Source organism: Nicotiana tomentosiformis, chromosome 10 (assembly GCF_000390325.3).
Source record: "Nicotiana tomentosiformis chromosome 10, ASM39032v3, whole genome shotgun sequence".
Classification (NCBI taxonomy): domain Eukaryota; kingdom Viridiplantae; phylum Streptophyta; class Magnoliopsida; order Solanales; family Solanaceae; genus Nicotiana; species Nicotiana tomentosiformis.
Window position 1 is genome coordinate 12,831,003 of NC_090821.1, and position 23,936 is coordinate 12,854,938.

The 23,936-nt window shown below is 36.2% G+C and overlaps 1 protein-coding gene and 1 long non-coding RNA gene across 3 annotated transcripts; one reads left to right on the plus strand and one right to left on the minus strand.

Moving 5' to 3' along the window:
• Positions 1-3,004: 3,004 nt before the first annotated feature.
• LOC104115026 (NAP1-related protein 2-like) lies at positions 3,005-10,311 on the plus strand. 2 transcript variants are annotated; one of them, XR_001973002.3, is made up of 10 exons: positions 3,005-3,212; positions 5,074-5,196; positions 5,285-5,335; positions 5,561-5,632; positions 5,742-5,855; positions 5,944-6,005; positions 7,742-7,864; positions 8,038-8,094; positions 8,184-8,216; positions 10,058-10,311. XR_001973002.3 is itself a non-coding variant. In XM_009625591.4 (10 exons), exons 1-10 carry the CDS (start codon positions 3,099-3,101, stop codon positions 10,127-10,129), a joined length of 771 nt encoding a protein of 256 aa, XP_009623886.1. In that variant the 5' UTR covers positions 3,008-3,098; the 3' UTR covers positions 10,130-10,311. The 2 variants fall into 2 exon arrangements, 1 of the variants encoding a protein (XP_009623886.1); XM_009625591.4 differs by having other exon boundaries at positions 3,008-3,212; positions 7,792-7,864.
• A 730-nt stretch (positions 10,312-11,041) lies between these two features.
• On the minus strand, positions 11,042-11,650 carry LOC104115027 (uncharacterized). Its single transcript, XR_690525.4, has 2 exons — positions 11,511-11,650; positions 11,042-11,399 (listed from the first exon to the last, which is right to left on the minus strand). It is a non-coding gene; the product is annotated as an uncharacterized lncRNA (long non-coding RNA).
• Positions 11,651-23,936: the final 12,286 nt, after the last annotated feature.

Below are 23,936 nucleotides of genomic sequence, written 5' to 3' on the forward strand. Positions count from 1 at the left end.
TAACAATTAAAAATTTAGTTGATTTCAATATCCTAAATATTAGAAAAATAACTTAAATTACAATTTTATCTAATGTAAAATATATTTTTAAGGGTAAAAAAGGCGAACGACATTTCACTAAGGGCATTCGTGCTATCAATATATATATATATATATATATATATATATATATATTGATACAGATTCGTGCCATTTTTAATTATTTCATATCCTTTTGTGAGTTTACAAACGAAAGGTCATAATAGTATAACTTGCAACACAAAATCAACTTGATATTTTAATTATACTAGCGATTAGTTTTTCATATATTAATTTAATACATGAAGTAAGAGCAATGTTTATAAAAGAATAATTAATATATATTCGTGTCATTTTTAATTATTTCATATCCTTTTGTGAGTTTACAAACGAAAGGTCATAATAGTATAACTTGCAACACAAAATCAACTTGATATTTTAATTATGCTAGCGATTAGTTTTCATATATTAATTTAATACATGAAGTAAGAGCAATGTTTATAAAAGAATAATTAATATATATTCGTGTCATATAACATGTATGTATCTAGCAAAATAATAATAAAATGTAACTATGAATGTCATTTTATACTAAGTTATGTTTTAAAATTTAAATTATCCGCAGTTAATTACTACGTTACAACTATTATTTTCTAGCTATTCTAATGACGTAAACGGAAAACATGTTCAATACGAATGTTCATAAATCTACTTATTTATATATATTTATCTATGCTATATTAAAAGCACAAAGATCCTTTGATAAATATTATTCATTTTTTTACCCTTTTAAAACAGGTTTTACATTGAACAAAATTATAATTTAGCTATTTTTCTGATGCTTAGTTATAAATCAACTAAATTTTAGTTATTAATTTTTTTCTTATTTGAGTTCTATAATAATTCCTAATATTTATGAACTAATGTGTGAACCTTACCTTATATGAATTGCTAAAAAATAGAAAACCCCACAAAATCATATATTTAATGCAAAAGTATTATAATAATGAACCACATGAATCTATATATCGTTCATCTTTTTTATTCTTTAAAATCTATTTTATATTAGACAAAATTATAATTTAAGCTACTTTCATACTATTTAAAACATTGAGATCTATTAAAATTTTACTTATTAAATTATTCAATATTTGAACTATGTACGAATACCTATTATTTAGGATTAAAAAAGTTATGTGAATAAGGAATAAACATATAAAAATTTCTCCAACAAATCCAATGACATAACATCTCTAAAATTGTGTTAGACTTTCAAAAACGTATCAATTACCGATAATAAATGACTCTGAAGTCAAGTATGAATATACCATTTCCATATGTTCATATCATTAATATTTGACATCTTTTCATATTCGTATAATATTTTCTCTTTTTGTTTTGGTAATAATATTTGAAAAATGCACTAATTGAACAAATGTAGTATTTTCTCTTCATCAATTGTGTAATATTTGAAAACCACTCTCAATATGTATGAACTATGAAGCAATTCTTTTTTCTTTGTCATTGTATTTTCTTCATACAAACTAATTTGCCTCTTTATTTTTCGTTTATATGAACGATTTGTGTTCTTAAAATTTAAAACATAAGTATTTTTTTTATAAGCTTAGGTATTGAATCTATTTTTTTTCTATTTTCTAAAACTTACTACGGCAAGTATTGCTACAAAAATTATCTACCATTATATTTTGAGATAGTAATTATTGTTGGAAAAAATAGCAATCGTTAATATCTCTCGCTAATTCGTCACTTAGTAGGATTTAATTTATGATGAATTTTTATTGTTTAAACTACATAACTTACCCGTCACTAATTCTTTTTTATTTTTTGTTAACTTGTCTAGAATACATGGTATCTAGAAGATCATGTTGATAAGAAACTAAAACAAAAGAAAGGGATACATAAAAAATCACTGAGCTTTCACCACTATCTTGGTCATTTTCATGATTTGCTAAGCCATTCTCTGCTTTGTTGACTAGATAGCACCAAATATTCTTATTTTCAAGAATTTTAATTTTTTAAATTTTATTTTATTACTTAATAATATTATTAATAATATTTATATATATATATTTTTAAATCTTTATATACATTAACATAGGTACACGTGCATCACACGTATCTTAAGACTAGTACAATCAAATCTCTCTATGCAGTCTCATTTGTTCCGATATTTTTTGATTGCTATAGTGAAGTGATGTTATACAGGATATATATTATAAATATAATATAAAAATTGGTTTCGAAAAAATATGACTTTTATAGTGAATGATTGTTATATACAGAATATGTTATATAAAGTTATGTCTGTATTATAAAATATGTATAGCCAAAAGAAGTTGAATAGGATTTTAAGAGAGAGAATTGAGTATTAACAATAGGCAACCTGGGCAAGGGGTTTATTCATATTAGTTCATTGACTTATTTCATACTTTGTTGAGTGTTCTTTTTATCGTTCAAAAGATCTTATTCTTATGACTAAAATTATTCGAATAAGATGTCAATTCCAGTATTGAATTTTTTTTTTTGTTGACGAAGGGGGTGTATTTTCCTTCTTAAAATTACTCTTATTACAAATATTAGTAAGTGGCAATTTGCTTATGACTACGATTTAAATACAACGTGTTTGAGTGGAAGGGGCGTAGGCGTTTACTTGATTTTATTAATTTATATTTATGCGTTTTTTTATTTTATTGAATTGAATTTGAATCGAGAAAATTAGATAAAGTTAGGACCAAAGTTTCCTTAAACCTATATTGTGTTATTTCCTTATACAATAATTTGTTTGTTCTGAATATTATTTTTAAATATTATAATAAAGTGACGTTATAGAGAACATATATAGTTATATAAGTATGCGAGAGTTACTGTTACTATATTTTCGTAAAAACCCTAAACCATTATATGTTGTGACCCATGTACAAAAGTCACACGTGCACTGTTCCACTTTCACCACATATAAAACCCATGGGTTTAGGCGTGTTTAGGGTTTAAGGCAGTACCACTCCAACAAAGAGCACTTGCAAGCTCTGTTGCCTGTTTTTTCCAGAGAAGAGAAAAAGATGGGTGCTGACAAAGGGAAGAAGCAAAAAGTAGATGAAGAGAACAACACCATTGATGGTGAGCTTGTTTTTTCCATTGAAAAATTGCAAGAAATACAAGACGAGCTTGAGAAGGTAAAGTAATCCATTTCTTCCTAAATATGATTTTTTTAAATTAAATTTTGAGGTAAAAAGGAAATATTTTACCCCCTTTGTGTTTATAATCCAAGATCTTAAGTGTGTTCGGAGTACACTGCATCTACTACTTTATAACAATTTTTGAGTTAGTGCTTATGGAGTATTAGTAACATATACTCTTTTTTTAAAGAATTAATTTGAGTGAAAAAGAGGACCTTTGATGTTTCTAATAGAGAATTTGGTGGTACCAGCTTCTAAATAGGGTGTGATTCATCCAATTTGGCATTTTGAAGCGGATTTTGTAAGTGGAAGGTTGTTGCAGTGGCATGGAATTTATTTCTTTGCGTGTGTTGATATATTATTATCTGGGTTTTCCCCTTATTTGTATATTGAAACCTGGGAAGATTTAATTTTTGCAATATATGCCTCCCCTTATTGGTCCCAATTTTTGCGAATTGGTGTGTAAATTTAATTTTTGCATTATATGCCTCTTCGTATTGGCCCTAAGTTTTGCAAATTGGTGAGTCTGTAACAGTGAAATAAGATATCGTGGCATCCTCTTATTGTGGACGCAAAGTGTCGTCTTTTTGTTGAAGTAATGGTAAAATGCTTAGCTTGAACGAAAAGTGAGTGTAACCTTGTTTATGTATTTTTTCTTCCTTGCAAACAACTCATGCTCGACAACGACATAAGCTACGCGAGAGGAATAACCTTGAGGTTTAGATTGGCAAGATAATATCTGAGTTACAACGTGTGAAACTCGTATAGAGGAAAAAAAAGGATTGTCTTCATTAATTTTTGTGATTTGGGGCATGTTGTCCTTTTTCTTTTCTTTTTGGATATGTTATGCGGCATCGTATGTTTTAGTTCCTGTTTTAGCAGTAAGTATTTACAAGATTGGTGATCCTTGTCTTTATTTCTGTGGTGGAAGAAAGGCCCAAATTTGGCTTCTAAGTTGCATCCAAGAGAGTTGACCTAGTGGTCAGTGAAGTAGATACAAACCTTGGAAAACCAGCAGAGACAAAAACATATAGGTGCTTTCTTCCCATCTGCTTAAGTCTTGGTGGGAAGATTACTCGGTACTGGGAGGTAGCAGGTACCCGATGGAATAGTCGAGGTGCGCATAAACTGGACCGTTATAAAAAAAGAAAAAAATTGGCTTCTAAGTTTAATGAGAATAACAACTAGTTTGCATCTGTGGGTTCCAATTTACATTTCTGTTTTTTTTCCCTTTTGAGTTAAGTTTCATTATTCTAATGCATCATTTTGTCGTTTGACATTAAAAATGTCACCTGCTCCGCCGGTGACGCGCCTCAACTTTTTTATATAAATCCTTTACCTTTTCATTAAAAAGAAGATTTAGGAGAACTCATTGGAGGAATAATCTAGTAATCCATCTTTCGTCCGCCAAAGTTCAATCTGGAAAACACCGTTGGAGCATATTTCTAAAAGCACCACCAATCTAAACCAAAATAATGAAAAGAACATAGAGAACTGGGACAATTTCTATATTGGTGGCACTCTTAGATCTTCCTTTATACGCAAGATGACAAAGAAAAAGTGTGTGATAGCTGAGAACCTTGCTTCGTAAGCTTCCCTTCTTTGAATGCATGTGGTAGTATCTATAGCATATAGTTCGACTCCATGATTTTTTGGAACATCATTAAAAGTACAAGAATATGGGCTGTTTTGCTACTGTGCTCACAACATAAGCTGGTCGTCAGGGTATAATCTAATTTAGGTGAAACAAAGATTATTTTTTTTAGCTATGGAAAAATAACTAAGAGTTGATTGCTAGATTTCTTTTGTTTAATTGGTCTTACATGTTAACTAATGAGCATTTAAATTTACCTAGCAGATCAATGAGGAAGCAAGTGATAAAGTATTGGAAGTGGAACAGAAGTACAATGAGATCCGCAAGCCTGTCTATGATAAACGAAACGACATCATTAAAGCTATCCCGGACTTCTGGTTGACTGCTGTTGGTGATCCTATCCTGATACTCCTCTCTAAGTTGTTTAAATTCTGAAGTGCTTCTCATCTTATTGACTTGTCTCATTTACTTGCAGTTTTTGAGTCATCCTGTCCTAGGTGAACTTCTAGCTGAAGAAGACCAAAAGGTTTGGTTCTAATCTGTTGCTTATAACACTATATTAAACTGGATTATTACCAACTCTACTGCTATTGATTTGGCCAAGTTTTATCAATGCTGAACTTGTTATTACTTTTAATGAGTCAATGCTGAATTAGCAATGAGGCTGTCTTCTACAATAAAAATTTGATTTATCCTTTAAATGCTTCTTGAGTTCTGCATCTCAAAATGTAACTGCCTTATACCATGCTAGATCTTCAAGTTTCTAAGTTCAATTGAAGTTGAAGACTCTAAAGATGTGAAGTCGGGCTACTCGATAACCTTTGTAAGTTTCCTCCCCCACATGAAATTAATGTACATCGGTATATGTTGCTTTTTTCTTTTTCTTCTTTTTATTTGGGAAATTCAGAATGTTGATCTCCTTTTTTTGACAGAACTTCAATGCGAATCCTTATTTTGAAAATACAAAGCTCTCAAAGACCTATACCTTCCTTGAAGATGGACCCACAAAGATTTCTGCTACAACAATAAAATGGAAAGAAGGCATGGTAAGTTTCCATTTTGCAGCTTGAGATGTGACATGTTCTGTACATTCTATATCTCGTCATATTAATTATGTTGGTCGACTCTTTGAAGGGCATTCCTAATGGAGTTGCACATGAGAAGAAAGGAAACAAGCGATCTCATGCTGAGGAAAGGTGAGTTTACTTATTTTTAGCATTTCTATATAATCTAAATTTAATCAAATTTGGCTATTTATTGATTTTATGCTAAGACTCAACTTAATTCACTGTTATATCGCCGGGAACCTTGGTTTGCCTAATGTCTGATGGTAGGCTTGCTCATGTCAAACTTTGTTGATGATATGTCAGAGGTGTTTGGTTCACATACTAGTTATAAGGGGATTATAATGTATGAATTGTTTTTGTGGGGATTAATAATGAGGGGATTGTTATGTATTGATTAATGATGAGGACATTGTTAAACATAAATCACTTATTTTAAAAGGGGAGTTTTTTGTCTTTAAATAGTTTAAACCCTATATCGCTAATACACATTCTAATTTCAAATTTAATGTTGCATAAAATATTACATAGATTCCCGCATAGTTTAATGCAAATATTATCTAATACCTCCAACCAAACACTATATTAGTTACGCGGCGATTATTTTTGCTTATGCGGCCAACCAAACACTGTATTATCTTATGCGGGATTTTATGCTGGTATTATTTATTCCAAACCATCAACCAAACGACCCCTTAATGCTTGAGTGTTTGTCGATGCAGACTATCACTTATGGGGCGTATAATTGGTCTATTGTAGTGCCTTTCGAATAGCATACCCAATTCATCATAGACAATATTGGTAACTGGATTGTTTTGCTTCAAAATTGCTGGTTTTTGGTTAATGGTGAGACTGAGCTTGGTCATCATAATGAGAACAGAAGCCGAGATTCTTTAGAAATCATGCCGGTAATTTTGGTTAATGCAGCTATGAAATTACTCTTCGTATTGGGGCTTGGTGGATGAGATGGAGGCTCGCCTCATGGGTTTTGTGTGATAAGAATGTGCCACCTGGACTTAAGGGCAAGTTCTATAGAGTGGTGGTCAGACCGGCTATGTTGTATGGGGCTGAATGCTGGCCTGTCAAGAAATCCCATGTTCAGAAGATGAAAGTAGCTGAAATGAGGATGTTGAGATGGATGTGTGAGCATACCAGGAAGGACATGATTAAGAATGAAGTTATTAGGGACAAGGTAGGAGTGACATCTGTGGAGGACAAGTTAAGGGAATCTAGGATGAGATGGTTCGGGCATGTGAAGAGGAGAGACATAGATGCACCGGTCAGGAGGTGTGAGGGGTTGTCCATGGCGGGTCTGCGGAGGGGAAGGGGCGGGCCTAAGAAGTATTGGGGAGAGGTTATTAAGCAGGACATGTCATTGCTTCAGCTTATCGAGGATATGACCCACGATAGGAAGGTGTGGAGGTCGAGGATTAGGGTTGCAGGTTGACAGTTAGTAGTATGTTCCTCCTAGGCTTACCAGTAGTACTAAGACTATTTTTGTATTATCTTAGTCATGGTTCTTTATTATTACATGTGTTTGTTGTTGTTGTGGTTGGTGTTGTTGTGTCATTCACGCTCGTCACCATAATACATTGTTGTCACCTTTGTTTACTACTTGGTTGCTTTATCTTATCTCTACTGTTCCATGAGCCGAGGGTCTATCGGAAACAACCTCTCTATCTTTATAAGGTAGGGGTAAGGTCCGCGTACACACTACCCTCCCCATACCCCATTTATGGGATTTCACTGGGTTTTTTTTTGTTGTTGTTGCAGCTTTAAAATTACTGTAGCAGTACTATGTCCTCACTGGCCTTATTTTCTGTAGTTTATGTTCTAGCACTTTCTTGATAAACATTGCAATGTGATAGTTCTGGTCATCCTTGCTCAGTTGCTTCCCCTCTTCGGGTTTTCTATGCAGCTTCTTTACATGGTTCAGTGAAGTCAATCAAAAAGATGAGGATGAGGATGAGGCTCTAGAGATTCAGGATGAGGTATATGTTTATATCTTCTGCAGATTTCTTCCTGATGATTTTTTCTTTCCAATTTTCCATTTTCTTTTTTAGGGGGGAGGTAGGGTTAACAGTGCTAATTTGGTAGAGACTGAGGTAAAATTTCTGCTGAAAGATTTTCATTTTGACACTTTGTACCTTTGTCGCTTTTGCAGGTCGCTGACATAATTAAGGATGACTTGTGGCCGAACCCGCTCACCTATTTTAACAATGTTAGTTCCATTCGAGTCCTTATTTTATTTAATAAAAATTTAGTCATGAATTGCTTTTGATAACATCATCTATGCATATTATACCACAGGAGCCTGATGAAGAAGATTTTGATGGTGACGAGGTAAAAATCACTTCGTTAGTGTCATATCTGTATCATGGATAAGTACATGAATACTTAGTTTTTTGTGACTGTTTGTGTGTTTCTCTTTGGGCATACATTTTTCTAAGAATATTTCATTTCCTTATTAAACTCTTGCATTATATCTGTCCTTTCTTGTAAATGATGTCGAACATTCTTCCTAATTGATGGATCAGCTTCATAATAAGGTACTTCCCAAGGTCAAAGATCGTAAGTAATAAAGGTTCATTGAGGGTGGAAGAAGACTCTGGAGTTGAGTGGAGCTTGAGGTTGTAACTACCTTATCACTAGAATTCAAGTGTATGGTTTTGGTTGCTACCTTGGGTGATTTTTTGTTGCATAAGTAAACTGTTGAGTAAAGCTTGCTGTAATGATGGCATTAGATTGAGTGCTTACTAAGCGTTTTCTTACTCCTACCTTAAGCACTTTTTGGTGAAAAACTATTTTCCATGTATAACTTCCTTTGTCCTTTTGTCTCTCCCTACTTACTATGTCAATACAATAGCAACAGAGCTTGCTCTTGAGATTAGAGGCCTTTTGAGCTTTTCAAGAATTTTCCTCATTTTATTTGTCTTCATAGAAGCATAAATTGTAAGCATAGTCTGATTATTCCGTGGAGGCTCTAAAATCCTAAGATCTGCAACCTCCCATATCTTTGTTGTGGTAGTTTCCTTCTCTTCTTTTAATGCTCATGCTACATTTTTTACATTATTTCTGATCAGTTTTCAGCTCGGTTGTGAGCCTCAGAAGATTCATTTACTATGCTTTCCACAAACCTTTATTGGTCTTATTTCAAGTCAAAAGTAAAGAAAGGGGACCTGAAAAATATAAGACACCAGAGGGTGAAAGGCAAGGGGTTGACGGCAGTGCTTTTGTATCTTTGCTCTTTGCAAAATGAGTCTGATATCAAGTCCAGAAGGTTAGAATGCAGCCGCCTTTAGAACATCGTAAAGAGAGAAAATAGTAGGTTTAAGTTTTGGGCAGGGTAGGTGAGTCGTTATTGTTACGTTTAAAAAGACCAGGTTACCTTCTAGCATTGAACAAATCTTTATTTCGATGGAGACTCCGCATTCTTATTTTGTTCTTGGGCGTAGGATATAGGTCTCTGTCGGAAGCTACAAGCTATTTGTTTAGAATGAGGGATGGGTAGCAGGACCGCTCAGTGTTGTTACCCTTCATTGATTAGGAAATAAAAGTAGAGTGGATACAATATTTCCAACCTCTCCCAAATTCGACTAAGGAAGAAATAATATCTTTTACCTTTTCTTTTTCCAGTTTTGTCAAACATGAGTAGAAGGGTAATTTTTTAAAACTTGGGGGAAGTATACATGTAATTCCCCTCACTTTATCTTCTCTTTCCTTGGTTAGACCATAGTGTATATGGTCCAATATTGGTCAGGACAGCTTAGAAGTGAATTCAGATGGATGGATAATTTTCAAACCTCTGGTGTTCTTTGATCCTTGATAAGTTACTGTTGAATTGCTCATAGGGTCATTGGTAGAGAAGTATCATTATGATGTGCGCCATTCTTTTTGGCAGAGGAACAATATTCTGATACTATCGTATTGATATGTTGTGCACTGTAGATTTTCGGGAATGTGGGCACAAATCACTTCTTGATTACTTTCCTGTTGTTGATTATATCAGGTGAAAAGACCTGTGTTTAATGGTTCTTGAGGGCTCTTGTCAAGAGCAGAAAGAGTCATTAATGGCTTAAAATTGTAAAACTGGCTTTAAGTCTTCCTGATGTTATTAAGATTGCAGATAAATGTTCTCTGGTCAAATTGTTGAATTGGTTGATTTGACTTGAATGCTAATGCAGGGAAAGGACAGTGAAGGCTCTGAAGACGAAGAGGAAGAAGAGGAGGAGGATGAGGATGGTGATGAAGAATGAAGGCAGATAATCGCCTCGTACTTTGGGATCTCGTCTTCAATGGTTTTAATCATCAGGGTTTAATGTCTGTAAAGAGGCTTTGAGTGTTGCCAAAGAACAGAATAACTGTGGTGACTATACCTTTTCTCTTCTTGTATGGTTTTAACTTATAAGCAAAATATCCAATTCCGGAGGTTCAAAAATGTTATTTCATTAGGCTGGCTTGCTCCCCCCTCCACCCTCCCTCCCAAAGGGAAAAAAAGGAAAGCGCGTGATTTTATGACACTTCTAGTTTGATTAATTAAGTGTTAGTCTGGCAAATACTGATAATGTTAGGTTATGGAGTTATGATCATGGATTATATATATTATATGCTCACTAATAGCTTAAATAGTGAAGTAGAGATTTTGTCTTTCTATCTGGAAAAAGCCTCCACAGTGCTCGTTTCCTAACTTATGCGCTTTTATAGAACACCACATCTTTTTAGTTCTCATCTTCAACGATCGAATAATCAGGGTCTTTTGATGTGCGTAAACAGGCGATGAATGTTGCATAAGAACGGAATTACCGATACTGGAGATTCTCGGAAGCTTGTTTAATTTAAAGCAGAAGCTTTCAGTTTCTAGTGATTTTGGAACATATAATGAGGTATTCAATTAAGGAGGGGGTTATTTTATGACATTTATTTATGGTTAATAATCAAGAGAAGTCTGGAAGAAAGTGCTCGTTTATTAGGTTGAATCGATTACTGGAGTTTTGGTTACGAAATCTATTCTATACTAACTGAAGAAGATGACATTGCTTTTAGGGAGCTCCCCATTTTGCTAGGGGCATCGCTATATATGCTTCACCACTTCGTCTGTGAGTTTGAAAATACGAATAGAAAGTTTTTGGCAAATATACATTTAACCCAAGCATGGATTGGACTGGATATCCTTTGCAAATATAAACTCACTCACGACGTTATTATACTCAAGATACAACATAGAAAATCAAGCAAAATGCAGTAGTTCAATTGTCTCTAAGTCGCAGAGGCAAAGGTGATTAATGTTGTATTGTCTTCGTGCCTGGCTGGAGGATTCAACTTCTCTTTTACTCTCACACCAAAGTAATCCTTATATGAGAATCTCCTATATTTTGGAGGCTCCCCGATTTCTTTACTAAATTGTGGCAATGGTTCAACCCATTTATCTCCATTCAAATTGTAGAAAAATACAAAAACGTAACGACTTTTTCCCTTGGGCCTCACCACTTGGTGGAAAGGGCTCACAAATCTGTCGTTGGTTAGCACCTGCCAATTTGCCATGCATACATTCAAGCAATTAGCAAGGATGAAATTAATACAATCAAATCTAAAACATTTCATTTTGTAGCTCTTGTTAATTAGTAATTTCTTTGTTACCTGAAGAACATCGCTTATATGGAAGACCAAGGCACCCTCAGTTGGAGTGACAGGTATCCATTCCCTATCAATGAGAACTTCTAAACCTCCAGCATCATCCTGAAATATGAGACTCAAAACAGTAGGGTCCTGGGAAGTAACGATAACTCAACAAAATATCCACCATGGTTGATCAAAGAATTCTTGTCAACAAAATAACGACAACTCCATAGCTTGGTGAATGAAATCTATGGGTACGCCATGGTTTACCACTTGAAATAAGCCGTACTCAGAGCAGGCTTGTTTGATTATGTCAGTGACCTTCTTCTTGCCCTCTCGATCTTCTTCATTCAAGAAGAAAGTTGACAGATCAATTGTGGGAATACTAACTGCGCTTGCCATCCTTGTCTAAGTTGATCCTAATTTGGAAGCCGTTAATTGTTGGTCTTTCCTTTCTTATCTATACACCCTCTCACTTGATCGTTCCCTTTTTATAGCCAGGCTCCAAGAGAACAAAGGAAAAATAATACGGCAAAGAGCCAAATATGCATCTTTACTTTCTAAAATGGTCTAAGAATACCCCTCGTTATATTATTGGATTATCTATACCCCTGCAGTCATACTTTGGGTTCAAATATACCCATCATTTAAATGGAGGGACACGTGTCATCGTCTTGTTGGTCAATTCTAAATATCTTCTAATTAATTAAAAAGACACATTACCCATACCCGAAAAATAATATTTTTTTTTGTAAAAACTGAAAAAAACTAAATTTTTGAACCCAAATTTTTACAAAAACAAATTATTTTTCGGGTATGTGTAATGAGTTTTTTTAATTAAATAGGAGATATTTAGAATTGACCAACGAGACGATGACATGTGTCCCTCCGTTTAAATGGGGGGTATATTTGAACCCAAAGTATGACTGCAGGAATATAGATAACCCAATAGTATAACGAGGGGTATTCTTAGACCATTTTCGAAAGTATAGGGGTATATTTGGCCCTTTGCCGAAAACAATAACCTTTGCCACAAGGAGGGATTAAACTCTTCTTTTGATGTTGTATGGGGTAAAACCGGTTGATAACAGATGGTCAAATGATAACATACCACGTGGAACCGAAGATAGACAAAGGACGAGTCGGGAAACAGCCGATACAACGGGTGTGGCCGGTACCGAGCAGATTCCAAGGAAACATAGTTGACGATAGAAATTCAAAGGTGTGCCATCGTATAACATTCAATGAGAGGATATTCACTAACATTAAACAACCTTTGCAGAGAATATTTGCATTAAACAACCGCTTGTGGGGTCTATCCCATTTAAGATTGAAAAAGAATTTTCTGCCAACCTATTAATTGGATGGCAAGTGGTGGTGAAAGTAAATTTAGTTTGTTTTTGCCTATGCAGAAAAAGAACTGAATTTACTTTTACCACCCTTTGCCATCAATTAATAGGTTGGCAAAAAATTCTTCTTCGGTAATAGATGGGATGGACCCCGTACAAGCGAAGTAGCAATATAGGTGCAAAAAAATTGAATTTACTTTCACCACCCTTTGTCATCCAATTAATAAGTTGGTAGAAAATTCTTCTTCAACCATAAATAGAATAGACCCCGCACAAGCGAAGTAGCATATAGGCAGCAAAAAAAATTGAATTTACTTTCACTACCCTTTGCCATCCAATTAATAGGTTAGCATAAAATTCTTCTTCAATCATAAATGGGACGGACAAGTAGCAATATAGGTCACAAAAAAAAAAAAAAAAAAAACAAAATTCCCTTTCACACCTTTTGCCATCAAATTAATAGGTTGACAGAAAATTCTTCTCCAATCATAAATGGGATGGACCTCGAACGATCAAAGTAGCAATATAGGCAGTAAAAAAAAAATTTAAATTTACTTTCACCACCCTTTGCCATCCAATTAATAGGATGTCAAAAAATTCTTCTTCAATGATAATTGGGATGGATCCTGCACGAGCAAAATAGCAATATAGGCGGAAAAATAAAACTGAATCATAGGTTGCCATAAAATTCTTCTTCAATTATAAATGGGATAGACCCCGCCCGCACGAGCGAAGTAACAATATAGGTAGAAAAAAAATTAAATTTACTTTTATCGCCCTTTGCCATCTAAATAATAGGTTGGTAGAAAATTCTTCTTTAATCATAAATGGGATGGATCCCGCACAAGCAAAGTAGCAATATACGCAGAAAAAAAAACTGAATTTACTGTCACACCCTTGCCATCCAATTGATGGACCTGCACAAGCGAAGTAGCAATCTTAATTTTATATATATATATATATGCACACTGATTACTACGTATCTTCATTATCTTAATACAAATGCTACCAAGTTATCAGTCTTAGACCGATAACTTGGTAGCATTTGTATTAAGACGATGAAGAAACGTAGTAACCGGTGTTTTTGTAGTAATCTCAGAAAAAATGGTAATAATTGCATATTTTGTTACTTAGAAGGTGAAGGTTCCTATCTGTCTCTTTTTGTAGACAATATTGTATTCAAATTTATGTGGGACTCATTTGTTCCGGAAAGAATGTCACTTTCCTTATTTAGAAAACAATTCTCTTTAGAATTCCTATTTTACCCTTAAAAATTGATTTACAGTCACACAAATATTTATAATTTATTTTAGATCATAAGTTTTAAAATTTTTCTTTCGTTCTTTCTTAAATTTCATGTTGAGTCAAACATCGCTACATAAATTAAGACGAAGGGAGTAATATAACAATACGATTCTCATTTTTGACGAATACAAAATACATCACTCGTTATTCGACGTAATTTGAGGATCGTTTCATTGTCATCTTGGTGGCCCATCCATATACAATTGTTGCAGTCCTTCATAGATACGGTCATATTCAGCAATAATTTCCTTCATATGTTATTCTATCATTTCTGTCAGTTTTTCTATCAGCGGTTGTACAACGTTCAATTGCACTTTCATATCCATTTACACTAGCATCATATCGGTATCTATTGACATCCAATTTTGGCTCTCCAAATTTAAAAATTAACTTCTGCAGGCTCCTAGTTACTAAGAGTAAAATTAGCCTTTTCACATTTTTTAACAAAAATATAATTTATTGATAATTATTTTTATTTTTGTAAAATACAGAAATTTTTATCATTTTATTGCAGTTACTCAATCATCAACATTTTTGTGTATTTTCTAAATTTTAATATAATTTATTAATAATTGTTCCATTTTCCAAATATTTGATTTTTATCAATTTATTGTCATTTAAAAAAAGAAAAAAGAAACTATCTACTATAATATTACTGTAATCATTGGCATTTTAAATAAATACTACGAGCCAAACTTTCTATTAAATAATTATCTTTAAATTTATAGCACAATCCATTAATTACATGATAGTCGGTATAATTTATTCGGGAGATAAAACTAGTCAAGCCACAGATATTTTGTCAAGCCACAGATATCTTGTCAACTTTCGGTAACGTGACTAGTTGTGCTTTTATCTTTTGCTTAATTACACTTTATCCTTTGGTTAAAGAGTTGAACAATTCAAAGGACAATGACTAATAGACAAAAGGGATCTTTGGGGGACAAGAGAAGATATTCTTTTGCCTAGAGGACAAAGAAAACGTGTCAATTTGCATATATAAAGAATTGAGAGTCTTGCATTTCAACTACACATACACACAGTACACCCATCAAATTTTTAGAAGGGGTGAAACCCTAATTTTTACTCTCATTTTTAGAGACAGCCAACCTCTCTTTTTTTTTCTCTCTCCCCCCTCTCTCATTTTGGAGAGAACCAGCTTCCCACTATCGCTGTAATTTTGCTGCCACAAGAGTTTACCACCGGCTTGTAACTACCCGACCGGTCGTTTTGAGCTCTAGTACGTCATTCGCTGGTTTGAGGCCTCGAGTAGTTTCACTTTATGTATTATCACCTACACATGTGTCCCGTTTCGATTTTCGGAAAGTTCGGAGTTGATTTAGAAGGATAATTCTCAATTCGGAAGCTTTAAGTTGGAAGAGTTGATCAATATTTGACTTTTGAGTAAACGGTCTCGTAATCAGGATTTGAAACTTCCAATTGGTTCGTATAAAGATTTTGGGCTTGGGCCTATGTTCGGGTTAAGTATTGGATGGTCCGGGAGCTTTTCGACGCTTAGTGTGGAAAGTTGGCATTTTGAAGGTTTTAGAATTTCCTAAGTTTAATTTGAAGTGGACTTTGGTGTTATTGATGTCCGTTTGGGATTCTGAGCCTTGGAATAGGTTCGTATTGTGATTTATGACTTATATGTAAAATTTGGCGTCATTCCGGAACGTCTAAGTGTGATTCAGACGCGTTCGGCGAAGTTTGATGTTTGAAAGTTAAAAGAAGGATTTTGATATCTTGGTTTTGATGTTATTTGTGGCGTTTTGATACTTAGGATAAGTTTGGATAAGGTATTAAGACTGGTTGGAATAATTGGACAGCGTCCTGGGGCCACGAGTTTGATTCGGGGTGGTTTTAGACAAAGTTTATATGATTTGATGGTGCTGGTTGCTGATGCTTGTGTTGTCCTATGCGATCGCGAGTGGACTTACACTATCGTAAAGAAGGAATTTTGTGGCTTCCTTTTTGTGCTTCGCGAACACGAAGTACGATTCACGAATACGAAGAAGGACTGGGGGGTCAGGGGACTTTACCCTACGCGAACACAACATTGTAGTCGCGAACCCGAAGAGTTGTTGGGCTAGCAGTTTGCCCTTCACGAACGCGGAGAGGAAATCACGAATGCGAAGGAGGAGTTCTAGGATGGGGGCGAGTTGGGTATCGCGAACGGCATGGATTGGACGTGAACGCGAAGCAACGGACTGTTAGGCCTTCGCGAACGCAACGAGAGGTACGCGAATGCAATAAAGGTCGGGCCTGGGCAAACTTGTTTTAATACGAGACTTGACTCTCATTTCTCTCATTTCTACTGGGGTTGGCCGAATTTGGGGAGCTATTTTGAGGGGATTTTCATCAAGCAACACAAAGTAAGCGAATTCTACCCGCTTGTGAGCTAAATACATGAGTTATATATGGATTTAAGCATGAAAATTTGTAAAAATTATGGAATTTTTGAAAAAAACCTAGAAATTGAATTTTTGGATTTTGACCACGAAATTGGATATGGAATTAGGAATAAATAATATATTTGAGTTCCTGGTGTTATGGGTAATGTTTATCTTCTAAAAGTTTTAGAATCCGGGCACGTATGCTTGAGGGTTAACTTTGTTGAATTTTCGAGCGGAGTTGAAAATTATTATAAATTGATTAATTATGAGTATTGGAGTATATTTTTTATTGTTTTGCACGTTGTTTGTCTAATTTCGGGTCGATGGGAATTGATTTGAGGTGTTAGAGAGGCGTTGGAGCCAGTTATGGAACTTCAGAAAGAGGTATGTCTCTTGCCTAACCTTGTGAGGGGGAAATTATCCTATAGATGATGTATTTGTTATGTGCTACTTGTTGTGGGGGCTACGTATGCACGAGTTGACGAGAGTCCGTACATAGCTAATATCGTACTTATGTCCGGGTCGACTTAGGACTATATCATGCAATATTTGTACTACCTGAACTCAACTTGGTACTTTAATTACCCAAACTTGTAAATGTAATTTGATTAGAGATCATGCTAGGTCGAATCTTGAAACCTTGTTTGGCGAGATATCCGACTGCTGGTAACAATTATGCTTATTTTATGTTCCTGTTCTTGTGTTGCAAACACGTTACCCGTTATTCGATAAGTTTCTCCCTTTCTTGTGGATCTGGCAGAATGCCTCAACAGTATATTGAGATGCATCTATAGTTCGCGCCGGTTGACTCTCGGCAGTATACACACTATTCTGGATTGGGCCGTACGACCTCGGCATAACCTATGCATAATATCACAAGGAGTCCAAATATTCATGAGATTCTTCTTTGATTAGAATCTGGCAGTTACATGAGATGCCTTATTTGTTGAGATAACGCTTGATATCCCTTACCCGTTTGAGGTAGCCTTTGATTCTTTTATTTTAAGATAGTACATGAGATATGACGAATTTATGTTGTCACCGGGTTGGAGGATTATGTTAGTTACAATTCTTACCTCATTATTGATGTTGTATTTCATATATGTTTATAATTTATTATATTGATATATTGGATCACTAGTAAATGTCAATGTCGACTCCTCGTTACTTCTTCTTCGGGGTTATGCTAGATACTTACTAGGTACGCGTTGATATACGTACTCATGCTACACTTCTGTACTAATTGTGCAGGATCTGACAGGTTCATTTAGTGATCATCTTGACGCGTAGGCGCAACTGCTGAGGGGAATTGTAAGCTGCATTGTATGCTATGTTCCACAGCACACGGGGTCTTTATCATGTTTATTTACATTATCCTGTCTATTTTACATTCCAGATAGATGTTAATGGTTTTGCATTAATGATCGGTTCCTTTAGTGTGGTAAAGCTATACAAGTGATTCGTGGCGGTACGTGCGGGCTTGACAGCCATCATAATTTGATTGATTTGGAGGTATTTGTTTCTTATGGTTTTGTTATGTGTAAATGGATCCCAGAAGAGTTATGGCGGATTAGAACACGACTTGAGGTTTGCATTTTCTAAAGTTATGGGAATTTGGCTGCATGTTGCAATATTTCTTTTGAAATAAGTTAAGTGAAAGGTTTCTAGTCGATGGAGTGTTTATTCTACTGGTGGTTCAGGAGTTATGATAAAATTCTTGTACTCCCGCGTAGCATCACGACAGGTGCAGTGAGCGGTATGGAAATTGGAAGTTGAGGATTAAGGTTGTGGTTCAACTTTTATAAGAATGTCACGAGCTCGAAGGATCAAGGGTAGATTTTAATTGTTTAGAGTATGCTGGCGCTATCTTAGTGTCGCCTGAGAATGGTGTTATGTGGAAAGGCATTGTGTATTGATTTGCGGATTCTTACATATCATATCTCAGTCTCTGTTGTTATTTATTGATAAATCATATCATTATTTTTGGGCTATTTTTATGACATTGTGAGGCCATGAGAGGGAGACTGGAGAGATTGATGACTGAGCGAGGCCGAGGGCCTGATTGTGAGGATTTTTATGTGGATCGGGGCTGCCTGCCTGCAACAGGCCTTATAGTCTTTATTATAGCACATGAGTTATCCTTGCAAATACAGATATGATATTATAGCACGTGAGTTGTCCGTACAGATTATAGCGCTTGGCTGTAAGAGCCCCTCCGGAGTCTGAACACCCCTAGTGAGCGCATGTACCTACTGAGTGTGAGTACCGAGTGCCGAGTGCGAGTGCCGAGCGCGAGTGCTGAATGATTTGGGAGGATTGAGTGAATGTGAGGACTGAGTGATTGGGAGGACTGAGTGAAATGATATTCTGAGAGTATGCATATGATTTTATTCACTGAGTTGCATCGCATTTACATGCACACATGACATACAAGCATATAGATGTATTTTCCTCATGCTTTACAGTATCACATCATTCATGATTTCTTACACATGTTGACAGACGGGCATAGTGATGCATTTGTTTTACACAGGTTATCTAGAACGAAAATGAAACATCTCATTTATTATTGAAAGGATTTTTGGGAAAATTATTGTTTTCAAACTTATTCATATTTTTGGTAACTTTGGTAAACGATTTGGGTTTTCACTAATGTACTTGAAAGGAAGAACTATTTTTTAAATCATGATTTAGTTGAGCATTTTATCTCTGAGTTACTTCTTGTATTATTTGATTTATGTGGTTATGGATTATTGTGGACTATTGGTATTGGACCCAACCTTGTGATAGCTCGTCACTGCTCTCAACCTAAGGTTAGGTTTGTTACTTACTCAGTACATGGGGTCGGTTGTACTGATACTACACTTATGTACATTGCGTGCAGATGTTGGCCGCTGTTGTTGCTGTGTTCGATGGTTGCTGGATTTGAAGATGTACCCGCGTCCCTGTCATAGCTGCCTCTTGTTCATGGTAGCCTTAGATTCATAAAATTCTGTTTATGAACTTTTCAAACAGATGATGTATTTATTTCATACCAGCCTTGTAAATTCTATTCTTAGAAGCTCATGATTTGTACTACCAGTTCTTGGGAAAATGTATTCGTTGTAGGTATTTTCTTTTCATTAATTACCTTATTAATTTCATTAGAATTGGATAGTTGGTAATTGGCTTACCTAACGGGTTGGGTTAGGTGCCATCAAGACTAGTTGGATTTTGGGTCGTGACAAGGTGATATCAGAGCTCTAGGTTCATAGGTTCTACAAGTCATGAGCAAGTGTCTAGTAGAGTCTTGTAGATCGGTATGATGATGTCCATACCTATCTTCGAGAGGCTACGAGACATTTAGGATGTACTTCCCATCTTTCTTTCTTTATCGGGCGGCATTGATTCGGCTTAAAGCATAACTCTTTGAATTCCTTCCACGCATTTGTATGCGCATATGAGCGCTCGGTATCGGCTGTGCGCTGACGGCTTGTGATTCCATGGTTGAGGTATGAGATGTGATTTTGGCATGCTGATGATGGGCTAGTCTGGAGGACTTGAGGCTGGGTTTTGACGGTGGCTTGATCACGGAGGTTTCGGTTGCGTGAGCACGTGTGTTTGGGAATTATATGTCCGGTGGTGTCCTTGTTAGAGGAATTTGTGATTGGATGACTATGGGGTGAGTATGATGAGACTGCAAAATATGTTCAGATTGTTCGAATGTGACGAGAAGAGTTTAATTGAGATGTAGCAAGGACGATGTGGTGTTTGATTTCTATCTTGATTTGGCATATGGTCTCAAGTTATGGGTGTGTTGAGTGATCTCTCATGTTGTTTAGTTGTGGAGTGAAGTAGATTCTCATGTCTTATTGATGAGTTCAGAATAGAGAAGATTAGGTGATTGCGTAGTAGTCGTGACTATGGAAGGGTATAGAGAGATGTCAGTTTGAGACAAAGCAGGTGGGTTATCTCCTGCGGGGTGTCCTGAGGTTTGTGTGATCCCTATGTTGTTTTGTAGCGAGTTCTCTTTTACCAGTGAATTTTATGTGTTGCAATTTGGGTTTGGATCACTTATGAGTGTTGGCTTGACTCTTACAAGGGTGAATGCGAGATTTGCAGATGATATGAGATGTTAGATGGTTTGTGTTACTTAAGCTTATGCAGGATTTGGTTGAATTTCAGGGCGGGATTTTGGGCAGCAACAGAGTATGGGTATTATAAGTTATCAAATGCTTTATTCCTAGGCTTTGAGCCAAGTGGGGGAGTCTGCTATCGACGGGTTAATTGCGCGGTTATGTGTTGTATTGGTTTCAGTTTGAGGTATACTTATGAACCAGTTATGACTTACAGAGGTTGAGATTGAGGAAGACTCGAGTAAAGGAATTTCTTGATACGGGTTGTATCATGTTTGGTAGGTATATGGGAAATATTGAATGATTGAGTTGTTATTCATAAAGGATGTAGTGTGCACGAAGTACGGATTCACCCGGTTGCTTAGGAGTGTGGATTACTTCCTTGGTTGTTGTTGTGCTAATGGGGCACATGTCGTTCGGTATGTTTGGTCAGTTTAGTTGAGATTTGAGCAGAGTGGAAGACTCTTGAGAATTGTCCTAATGGATTCAAGATTTAATATAGGGATTGGAAATTTTCAAGATTTGTATATGGCTAGGATCTGAGATTTTCATTGGATGGTGTCGAGACTCGTAGTATTTCTATATCATTATAGATTCTACATTCAGTATCAAGAAGGTAAAATGAATAGCTTTAAATTCATAGAAGGTCTCTTCAGAGTGGGTATCTCGGCTGTGGTACTTTTGGGGTGCTTAAGAGAGCATTCAGCGGCTTATGAGCCTTAGGGCGGTGTGATTTTATGCTAGGGTCTCGTGTGGTGAGTTTTGGTTGAGGATTGTGGTATTATGGCGAGGAGAAGAATAAATTTGAAGGTAATTCATAAGGAACTCGGAGAAATAGGACAACTTGATAGTAGGTTGGATCAACATAATAATGGGTATGATCGGTTCTTTGGGTGCTTATGATGTGGTGAGTTTCTACATGTGATTCGTGAAAATGCTATTGGGTTTTGGCGACCTGCGTGGCTAGGTTGAGTTAGAGGGATTCGGTTCTGATAGCGTGGTTATGTGCAAATGGGTTTCGAAGAGTTCTCAATGGGTTGTACCACGATTCGAGGGGTATAATTCCTACTGGCATGAGGGGCATGTGCTGTACAATGGATTTCTCTTGGGTGAAATCAAATGGAAGATCCTTGGCTATTTGGGTATGTAGTTACTTGTGACTCAGAGTGGACTATGAAGTTCTCGTATTTTTTTTTCATATGATATCAGGGTATATGCGGTGTATTGTGTGGGAGTGAGATTTGCGTGCGCAAGGTCAAGATTCGGTTTTGAAACAGATGATGTATTTATTTTATACCAGCATTGTAAACTCTATTCTTAGAAGCTCATGATTTGTACTACCAGTTCTTGGAGAAATGTATTGGTTTTAGATATTTTCTTTTAATTAATTGCCTTATTAATTTCATTGAAATTGGATAGTTGGTAATTGGCTTACCTAATATGTTGGGTTAGGTGCCATCACGACTAGTTGAATTTTGGGTCGTGACAGCTTCTGGGATGATGTTTGGCCGCGCCACTCTCCTCATAGATGTATGCCCTAATTTATATCAAATCACAAGGTTCTCATGACCTCAAAGTGATTGACTACATTCAATATAAAGGAGAAAAAAGGATTTATCCCCCTATTCAACTACCCATCCAAGAGCATTTGGCTTCAGAATACTTTATTCTTTTTATTTTTCTATGGACTGCATAAATCTTCTCTTCCAGCCCAAAGGAGGATAATCTCAGCCTTCCATTAGCTTTCGATTTAGTTTGCATTCAAAGTCTTGGAATGGGACGCAAGCGGATGCGCGGTAGTGTTCGTGGTGGTGCTTCAGGATTCCAATGTAGTGCGTCCAAGATCAGAACGAGATTCCCGGTGGACCACTACCGCCCAATTCTTGATTGAGCCGGAGTGCAATCATCTTATCCACTGAACTAGCTAGAAGCTATCACTTTGGGTCGAAGCACTAAAAGAAAAGGACCGGGAAACGCGTCGGCATAGGAACCACGGGACCCCCTACTAGTAAAGGGAACATGGAAGTGCTTTGAAAGAGAGTAAAATGCCCAAAGATAACGTGTAGAGGAGATCGCTCACCAATAATATGAGCCATCGTCTTCTTAAGTTCCTAGCTAGTCTGATGCTTTTGCCGAGTATTAAACTTTGACTCCTAAACTCAAAACTGGTCGGAAATTCCCATTTTGAGCTCGAGAGTTATTCCGTGAAATAACTCAAATTTCAAATCATTCACTTGCTTTAACAACTCATGCTATGGATGTAGGAGCATCAACTCCGTTCCTGTGGGATTTTGAGAAGCGGGAGAAATTGTTGGAATTCTATGAAAGAGTCTTGGGAGCCAGGATGCATGCCAGTTTCATATGACCAGGTGGAGTGGCACAGGATCTGCCTCTTGTGCTTGACTCTTGTGGGATGTGCTCAACCGCCTCCAACTCTTTCTGTGGTAAAAATTGGAAGGACTTTAGACTTTCAAAATAAGGGCAGTTAAATTGGAATTTAAATTTATGGCTTAACAACGCCTTCAGCAAAGAAATTGTGAACCGCCCTTCGCTTTCTGGGACCAAAGCAGTGCAGTCTTTCCTGGCCAAATCAAAGATTTGGGGATTCTTGCTACGCTACACTTTATTCTGTGTCCTATCCTTCCTTGCGGGTTTCCGGTTTTTGAAGGAGTAGCGGCATGTATCTTTGGCTCTGGGAGAACTTTACGTATAGCTAACCTAGAGAGCTTTATTTTAATATAGCTCGGGCAGGCACATGGGAAGTGACTAATGAGAGGGGTACCTTAGCTTATGCTAGGTTGAAACATTTCTTTAATAAGTCCCCCACAAAAAAGCAAATGCATGGGCAAGTTCGGGATTCACTATCGCTTTCCGCTTGGAGCGGATCACCCCCTTGTCACTTAAAGGGCGAAGTCGCCGAAGCGAGTCTAAAGGCCAAAGAGGGGACGTTTATTTTTACTCAGTGAATGTTACCGAAACTCTCATTCTATAGGAGTAACAAGCGAAAAGGGGATTCTTTAGGCTACTCCGCGGAAGAGTCAACACGAAAGAATGATAGTATTCAACTTTCTAGTGTCAATGTTCAAGTTTTTTGTCTTAGCTTATCTTATTCTTCTTGAATTGTCTCGAATTACCTACGGAGTTTGAGGGGTTCACTAGATTTTTGATTCCTTCTCCATCTCTGAGAGCCTTTTTTTCTCTCCTTTGCTTTTCTTTTGCCCCTCGTTAAAGTAAAGCGGATAAGAGGAGGGGAGTGAAGAGAGTAGGCTGCACATGACAGACTCT

Excerpts from the sequence above, each read along its gene's own strand:
- LOC104115026 (XM_009625591.4), top strand. The coding sequence starts at position 3,099 with ATGGGTGCTGACAAAGGGAAGAAGCAAAAAGTAGATGAAGAGAACAAC. Across the intron at positions 3,213-5,073 it reads TACAAGACGAGCTTGAGAAG|ATCAATGAGGAAGCAAGTGA; the intron begins GTAAAGTAATCC and ends TTTACCTAGCAG. Across the intron at positions 5,336-5,560 it reads TAGCTGAAGAAGACCAAAAG|ATCTTCAAGTTTCTAAGTTC; the intron begins GTTTGGTTCTAA and ends ATACCATGCTAG.